Genomic DNA, 9,817 nt, shown 5'->3' on the forward strand with positions numbered 1-9,817 from the left:
TGAGGCTAATATCAATCATTCAATGCACCTATTTCACTGATTAGTTGCGAGGAACATTAAAAAAAAGGAGTCTCAAAGTAGTACATGGAGAACCTCTTTTAGTTTGATAAGAAATGGAAAACATTGTTACTTTTGAATTTCCTATCAAAGATCTAGGAGTGGCTCAAATGCATAATATTCCCCCATCTACATTACCAAAATTTCATGGTTTGGAAAATGAAGACCCAGATACATTCTTATTTGAGTTTGAAGTACTTTGTAGAGGATATGGTTTGAGTTTCCTCTTACTCTTAAAGGAGCAGCTCTCTTATGGTTCATAAGCCTTGGTGGGAACTGCATTCAAACATGGGAAGACATGAAGAATGTATTCTTGGAGAAATATCAAGATCACTGCCAGGCCAGCGAAGATATTTTTGGAATAAAACAAGGGAAAAATGAAAGATTGGAGGATTATGTGGAGCGATTTAAATACAACCTCCAAAAATCAAAACATAAGAATTTGGTAAAAGAGACCTTGAAAACACTGCTACTCAAAGGAATCAAAGATGAGTTTTTAGAACCTTTAAATCTTATAGGAGCAGGTGATGTTTCTCACTTACCATATGATGATGTTTGTAAATTGTGCATTAGTTATTCAAGAGGAATCTCCAAGATTGGTAAGAATTCTCGAGAACCTTATTCTCAATTTTTGGAATCAACTACAAAAATAGGAGCTACAGAATCTTGTTTAAATTTATGGTTGGATGATTTGCAGGAAGAATGGAAGCAGTGCAAGGAGGATCATTCAACAATTTATTTGCTATCATTGTCGGGCTTTCAACAGGTATTTAAGGAATCAAGTAAGGAAATAAATCGACCGTCAGGTATAACTCCAAACTCATCATCATTTAATACTTGGAGTAATATTTATTGTCCCCAGCAGGTTCCTCAACACATCTACAACCCCACAGTTCCATGGAAGACTTATAATCCTCCTTTGATTCAATACCCTACCATATTCCCATAATGGCCCTCTCCCTCGAGCCAGATATTCTTGTAGCCTCAAGGATTGTTTGGAGCCTCCTCTCTAGGGAAATTCCCCATGCAAATTCCATTACCTGAGCCACAACAGTTGCAATTCCCATCCAATGTACCACCATGTTATCCCTCTCTATGGTCCCAACCATTTGTGCAACCAAACCCTAATTTCAACAATCATGTTGCACATGAATTTAAAACACCTATTTTTCCTACTCGCTCCCCTATCAAATGTAATGTTATATCTTTTAGAGAGGGGAGAGGAGTGAATCTAGAAACTTCCCCTATTACCACACAACATTTACCTCGGGAAGAAACTTTAATCCATAAACCATTAGAGAAGCAATCCATGATTGGAACTTGTTCGGAAACTGTTGTTGAAACTCACAAAGAAGAAAACCCTAGAGTTTCCCTTAACCATCCTTGTCAATCTAAAGAGAGAAATCTTCAAGTTGTGGAAGACCTATACAAGTTGGAAAACCATGAATGTGTGTGTCCTGTTGAATCTTGGTTCCAAACAATTATTAGTGCACCCCATTCCCTCATCATTCAAAAACTCTTGGTACCATATCAGGTAAGTAAGTTGGTTTCTCATACTCCGATATGCGTTAAAGTTTACATTTTAAACCTGAGTGTGAGTATATTTAGTATTTTGTTATGCACATGGCTACATTGGAAGTATTCCTACACTTGAAGGAAATCTTCCTCTCTTTAAATTAGGGTAGGGTAATATAGAAACAATAAATAAAAATTCCATAACTACACTCTTGAACTTGTGATTCCCTAAAGCACAACTTTTGAAATTTTTATTATTACGCATTCTCATGGTAAAACTTGTCAAAAGTACTTTACACCTAATGCTTCATACTTTTAAAGTGACTTTGATTGTGGATCGATATGTATTGTTATAAGTTACATGTAATACTGTTCTCTTATTCTAACAAACTATCATCCAGAATTTTTTTTCAAGTCCCTCTTCGAAGGAATCAATGAAAAACCTCTTATGGTGGACCAAGTTTCAAAAAACTTAATAAGCTTTCATAAAGAACCCTAGCGTGATAAACTCAAGGAATCTTTTTGGTCATTATCTGAGATGTTTTTCAATAAAGTTCTTAGGGTAGCATAACCAACCAGTAAAGAGTAGTAATTAAAAGCTTTTCACACCATCCTGCACTCTTAAGGAGTAGACTTGCTTCCCCACCTATTAAGTAACCTATCTGAGGTTAATCATAACCAGAGCTTTGTTCTAAGAACATAAATGAATTAATTGAGGGATAGGAGGTCTCATTGCGAGCTGACCTACTATGATCATGGGTCCTACGGGGAATGACATTACCACACTGGTCACCAAGCCAGGGTAATGGCTTTCAGTTGAAAAACTGAAAGACAAGAGGTCTCATCGCGAGTCGGCTTGTTCATTCTTGTTAGTTCTTATGAATAGCATTGTCGTTAGTTGGTTACCAATCTAGGACAACGTCCTTCAAATAACTTATAAAAAGAGCAAAAGTAAATGCTCATAAATAACTCTGAATCTATATCTAATAGGTGGGGCATAAGCATTTCATAAGGTTAAAATTTATCTTTGTCAAGGCTATGGACGCCTGCTAGCAGCAGGGCCATGCCTGTGGTATTAAAGTTAACTCTACACTATAATTTACTTGGTTGATTTTGCTTTTCGTGAACTCACTATCAATCTCTTTGAGAATGGATTTAAAATCCTTTTGTTGTTATACCTTGGAGTTCTATCTTTTTGGAATGATTTTTATGGACGTGGGGACCCTTAGTGCAGGTAATTCATTGTGCCCAGACAAGAGAAGCTTCAACTATACATGGATAATGGTAAAATGATCATTATGGGAAGGTATTACTATGTCTACTTGTAACACCATATCTTTTAAATCATGTCACTCATGTTTATAATGAGGATATTAAAGTGAAACGTTTGATCACAGATGCCTCCGAGATATTATTTTTGAAAATTTTAAAAGTTGTCTATTTTTCTCAAGTAATAACACCATCCTTGCAATTTAGTTTTTCCATGGTAGTTTTCATTTTAGGTTTTCTTGAAATCAGTTTAAGTAAATAAAGAGTCTAGCAGACACTCTGTTTTTAAGAGCAAGCTTTATCAAGTGCAGGAAATGTAATCATGCAGAATTGCAGGAACATCATTATGAATGTTTATACATGTTTCTAATTTTGTTTTTTTGCAAAGGAGTAACAGTACCAGATTTTCTTGCATGAGGACATGCAAGATGGTCAGCATGGGGGGATGTTGGGCCTCAGTTTTGTCTCATTTTTCACTCAAAATCTCTCATGCTACTGTTTGATTAAATGATTATTGTTGCAAGTATTTGTTACTTCTTTTGTTTTAACAGGATTAAAATACCATTAATGGAAGTTTAATAAAGGTTTGTATGTTGCAAGTTAAAGTTGATTTGATCATGTTTTGAACCTACACTTACCTGCCTGCACTGTGCAACAGATTCCTACACCAATTCAGTTCTTACAGCGTGCCTGCACCAGTGCAAGTTTTATAGCGTGCCTCCACCAATTTGGGGCTTTCATACATTGACACATTTCTGGGAGAATCTGAAAGAGGTTTATGATCAAAATTTCATTTGAACACTTTCACATAAGCCAAGACACACCTAGGTCATACAGATTTATATTTAGAGAATAATTAATGCTACAACCCCGAATTTGTAGCAGTTTCTAGACTGCCTATTTACACCTCGATTTCCACGTCGATCATAGTGAATATCATAATTATGAAACATGGGTTTTTCTCCCAGCATAGGAAATTGAGTAAGCCTCGGGCCATTTTCAAAAATTCGTAACGGTTAAGGAGATACGAAGGGGGCCCATATTTGGGAAATTCGTGGTAAATCTCCATTATTTCAGTAGGGAAACAGTTGTACTGATGTTATATTAATGATAATTGGTTCGGATTCAATCCCCATGATGTTTGCAAAGGACTGGCTTTTTTTATGCCAAGTTTGGAATGTAAAAAGATTATAAAAGAAGAGTTATGGCTCCAAGCCTAGCTAATTAATTAGTCAATCAATTAAGCGGAGGGTAGAAGCACACATAGGCAGACACATCGCAGAAGGGAGGAGAAGTTGTTCCAATGTAGTAGCACATGGATTTCAGTGTGGAATGCTTCTCCTACTTGCTGGGATTAGCCGATGTCTGCATTATGTAAAACACTGTGTTTTTTTTTAATTAATTGAAGCAATTTTTATTTATGCTTTGTCTATTCATCCATTGCACCTTAATGAATCTAATTACTGTGTGAACCAGGTTAAGTGAGGGTGTGAGCTGGCTGGGTTGGCCGCCAGACTAGCTCGACACCGCTCTCATATTTTAGATTCAATAGCATTTAGATTATTAATTGCTGTGTGAATTTTACAGTTTCTTTCTGCCTTCAATTTCTAGTTCTAGAATTAATTTGATTTGTTGCAAATTGTTCCTTTATAAACTATTTCATTTGCTGCATCGCTAATCACATTTGCACTTGAAATATTTTAAACAAACATCGTGTCCTTCCAGATTGTCCAAATCCACAAAATCATTTTTGCCTCTATGAGCTCTAACTTAAATTCTGTAAATTAATCCAGATCTATTAATTTATATCTAAAGCTATGATTTTTACATTTGCTGAGTTGATATTTATAAATAAGGAAACTACACTATGTTTGAATCGATAAATGCTTAATTAATATTATGGTTTCCTTTAACTTCTGGATTGTTCTTACACATAATTAGTGCAAGCAGATTGTTACACAGAATTAGTGCAAGCAAAATGTTACACAGAATTAGTGCAAGCAGATTGTTACACAGAATTAGTGCAAGCATAATTAGTACAGGCAGAATTAGTGCAAGCAGAATGTTACACAGAATTAGTGCAAGCAGATTGTTACACAGAATTAGTGCAAGCAGAATTAGTACATGCAGAATTAGTGCAAGCAGAATAGTTTGAATTGCTTTTGAATTTATTCCAGCATTTACAGTCTTTTCGTTATTGTGCCAACACCGCTTGATTTCCAGTTCTGATTTCCCTTCTGTTTACTTGCAATTAGAATTTCCTTTCGCATTGATTGCTTTTACTTTCTCGCATGCTTTTAATTGTTTGGATTGGTGTTTCTCGAACTAGTGCAGGATTACATTTATTTTCGAGATTAATCGCAAGATAGACTAGAATTTGTTTTGCAGGTTACCAAGGAATATCTCTGGCATTTCCAGTGCTGCATCTCAAAGTTCACGAACTCTTCAGATTGACAAATTAAATGTTGGTACACTTATAGACCCTATACTACACCAACCAATTAGCACAACAAAACTAATCATACAAAAACGGATCATTAGTGGGGAGGAATGATATAGGAGGAACCTAAAAGGAAATTTTTTTAAAGTCCTCAGAATGCAACAAAACAAATCTAAAATCAAATATCTCATCGTTCTAAATCCAACGGTGCAAATGGCACCTCAATCCGACATCGTATGAGAAAGTTATGGCTCGCTGAAGTTTTTGTGAAACAACTAAAAAGATTTATAGGAAGAACCTACATGAGGACACGTGGCATTGACGTCAGTAGTACGGATGTTGACATTAGCATGATGAATTAGCAGTATGGTCAGTAGGGGGCCAATCAAGACATGACACATGGTAGGTGACATCAAGAACCTAGTCAGCGACCCAGTCGACAATATGAATGAATCGGGATGCGCCACATGGCACCCAATCAGCAACTACCAATTGTTTCTAATGAGGCGACATTTTTCACCATTCTGATTGTCATTGGTGACCAAATTGTCACCTACTTAGTTTTTTCGGTGACCTCCAAAATCAACAACGGGAAAATTTCCCGTTAGGGCCAATTTGAATTAAAAAATAAAAACAAAATCAGGTCGCTGAATGGTGGGCGATCAAACCCCACCGACCAGAACAACGATGGTTAATGTTATATATATATATATATATATCTATATATATATATATATATATATATATATATATATATATATATATATATATATATATGTATATATATGTATGTATATATATATATGTATATATATATACATACATATATATATATATATATATATATATATATATATATATATATATATATATATATATATATATATATATGTATATATATGTATCTATATGTATATATATGTATGTATGTATATATATATATATGTATATATATATATATATATATATATATGTATATATATATATATATATATAAATATATATATATATATATGATGAGGTGGAAGCTACTAGAGGTTAAATCCATCAAAACCACTTTGGTTTTATTACAAAATATATATCGATTGGTGGGCCAGTCCGGGGGTTGAACCCACGATCCACAACCCAAAAAAACCTTAACTTGGATACCATAACTTTCGTACCCACTGGGGTTGTTTTGTAATATCCACTGATGAAGTTTATTTAAACTCATACTAACACATGGTGGGGGGAAGCACGGTATCTCGATGACCGAATGGAACCAACATTACAGAACCCGACACGGAACCTTGCACACACGAAGGACAAGGTGGGGAATATTCTCTAGAATATTCTAGGAATATTCTTGTGAGAGAATCTTGCAGGGAATATAAAATATTTTCTAGAGCCCCATAGGTCACCAACACATAACAAGGTCGATTTTATAGTCATCTTTCACGATTTGTTTCCAGGAACTCAACGATGCAGTCAGTTTCTTCAGTAGAGGTCTACATTTTCATGTCATCCCTGGAAGCAGAGGTATAAGGTGTCATTTTGTAATTGCATGTAATTTGATTTTGTTGCAAATTAATGAAAGAGGCCTCCCCACATTGAGCAGGGACCAGAGATGTAGCCCACACTGGGTGAACTCTGTTATCAACTTGTTTGTGTGCCTTTGTTCTCATGGTTGCTTTTGATTTCTACTTCTTTTATGTGTATGCTTCACTTGGTTACATGCTCTTTTAAATGCAATTTTGTTTGCATATTTGAAGTAAAATATCTAGATCACTTGAGGCCTCCTGCTTGAATTCATCCATGGATTCTGTAGAGACTTCCTTAAACTTCCAATATACCACTTTCTCATCGAAGGTGACATCTCAGCTGACCTCAATCTATTGTTTCTTTGGAATGTATACTCTGTAAGTCATCGATGTTGTTGTATCTAACAAATATGCCTTTCTTTCCTGAAGGCCCAAGCTTGTTCCTCTTATATTTAGGAACATGAGTATATATAAGAAAACCAAATATCCTCATGTGACCAAGCTCTAGCTTCCTTTTAGATAATGCTTCTTCAGGAGTCATACCTTCCAAAAATTTATTATGACTTCTATTCTGAATATACACAATTGTTTATGATGCTTCCCCCCATAAGAATAGTCGCAAGTCCAAATCATGCATCATGGCCTTGAAAGGTTATTCAATGGACCTATTCTTTCATTCTGCTACACCATTCTATTATGGATTATAGGGGAAAATCAACTCCCTCTTAGTCCTAGCATGCTTGGAAAAAGAAACAAGTTCCTTTGAGGTGTATTCTCCTCTATTGTTAGATGTTAGTATCTTGATCTTTCTGCCTATCAAGTTTTCCACTTCAGCTTTGAATTCCTAGAACTTGTCAAATACCTCATACTTAGCCTTCAAGAGATATATCCATGTCTTATGGGAGAAGTCATCAATAAATCTCACATAGTATAAAAAACCACCAAGAAATTTTTATAGGCATTAAATCACATACATCAGAATGAATCAAGTCCAAAGCTTCCTCAGATCTATTGTCACTATTTGGAAATGGTTTCTTTATGTTATTCCCAAGAGCACAACCTTTTCATACACCATCATTATTTATCTATAGTTCGGGAACCCCTGACACTATTTGACTCAACTCGGACAATGCTCTAAAATGAAGATGTCCATACCTTTTATGCCATAACTTAACTGTATTTATTTCAACATGTACTAGTGCTTGATTTGGTTGAATTACAAGTCTATACAGTCTTCCATCATGAATCCCAATAACCCTAGCATCATCTATACTGTATCCCTTGGAGCAAACAAGTACTTTTTCATCCACAAAAGCAACTCTATATCCTTTATCTTGTAAACAAGAAACAAAAACAAGATTATTTTTCAAACCTAGTGCATAAAGAACATTGTTGAGATGTGCATTGTTACCATATTCCAACTCTATGGATTCCTTTCCAACTCCTTTGACTACATAGTTATTATTGTCTCCTAGTTAAACACTTTGAGACAATTTCTTTTCTATGATGCTTGAAATATTCCCACACTCTCTGGTCATGTGCCTTCATGCTCCACTATCTACTTGCCACATGTCATAATCATCTGCAAAGGAACTTATCAAAGTATAATAGTAAAAGAAATCCTTATCACCTTTGGCCTTCTTTGTTTTTTCATCTTCAACAATTGTTGCGGAAGAATGTTGGTTCCCTTTTCTCTACTTATTATTAGCCATGTTAGGGAAATCTCTCTTGAAATTTCCATATTCCTGACAAACATAACATTCGATTTTTGACAAGTCTTTCTTCTTCTTAGAGGAAGAAGATCATTTTCCTGACTTCTTGTGTTGAGGTCTAAACTTCTTCTTTCCCTTCCTCTTAAAATGATCTACAAGGGCTTGAAATTCCTCACTTGATGATCTCTAGTCATGAATTTTACTTCTTCTTGGGCAAATGATGTCCATGGTTGTTCAAATGTAGGAGCATTCTTCCAACTACTTATACCTGCTACAAAAGCATCCCATGACCCAGGAAGACCATTGAGTATTATAATCATTGGTTCTTGATCAGGAATGGATTCTCCAATTGCTTGGATTTTATCTCTTATTTGAGAAATCCTTATGAAGTAAAAGGCCACAATGTCATCATTAGGCATCCTTGTATTTCGAAGCTCATTCTTCAAGCTCATTGGTTGAACAACGTTCTTGATAGTGTAGATATTCATTAGGGCATCATACATCTTCTTTAAAGTATCAAGTTTTGTAATGTAGGGAACAAAATGATCCCTAATGGAGTCTAGTATAATGGTCATAGCATTGATGTCATCCTCCTTGAACTTTGATTTTCCTACATAATCTTTGGGTTCAACAACCTTTCCTTTCCCAATGTCCAAAGCCTTGTTATTGGAAAGAATAATATCTATTCTAACTTTCCAAGCTTTGAAATTAGATTCTCCCTCTAGCTTGCTTTTAGATTTCATGGAAGAAGCCATAGAAACTGATCTGCAAGAAATAATTGAAAAAAAATCTCTCTAGGGTTTTGTCAAGGTGATCTCAATGTACCCTTCTTCCTTAACCAAATATCTGATACCATGTTTAATTTCTTAGTACAATTAGGGTTAATAAAATATTTCTGTAATTTCAGTAATTAATTTTTATGTAGATCTTCTTTTAACTTATTTCAATATATCATTCAACAATTATACTTCAAAATTTCAACCATAAAGAACAGTGGAAAAATAGAGATCACAATACACAAAAGAAGACAAGATTTACCCTGGGAAAACCCAACAACCTTTTTCAATAGAGAAATTCTTCTTGTTCAATGAGAGACACACCTAGACCTATGGTCAAACTTGGTCTTCTCCTCCAAGTCAAGTCACCCAATCTGATCCTACAATTCATTCTGCCTGTCTGACCCAAAATTTTGGCCATCCTACAATAGCCAATTGCCCCAAAAATTTTGGCCCTATACCAAGCTTAGACAATACCCAACCATGACTTGTTATATTTATTTTCAAATGGTTTGTATTTTGTGTATA

At 35.1% G+C, this 9,817-nt stretch overlaps 1 protein-coding gene across 1 annotated transcript; it reads right to left on the bottom strand.

Moving 5' to 3' along the window:
• Nucleotides 1-8,665: 8,665 nt before the first annotated feature.
• On the bottom strand, nucleotides 8,666-9,268 carry LOC149144304 (uncharacterized). Its single transcript, XM_089452120.1, has one exon. It carries the CDS (start codon nucleotides 9,266-9,268, stop codon nucleotides 8,666-8,668), a length of 603 nt encoding a protein of 200 aa, XP_089308246.1.
• Between the last annotated feature and the right edge of the window lie 549 nt (nucleotides 9,269-9,817).

This window comes from Pinus tabuliformis, chromosome X (genome assembly GCF_031772625.1).
Source record: "Pinus tabuliformis cultivar Carrire ecotype Pingquan chromosome X, CPIR1, whole genome shotgun sequence".
NCBI lineage: Eukaryota > Viridiplantae > Streptophyta > Pinopsida > Pinales > Pinaceae > Pinus > Pinus tabuliformis.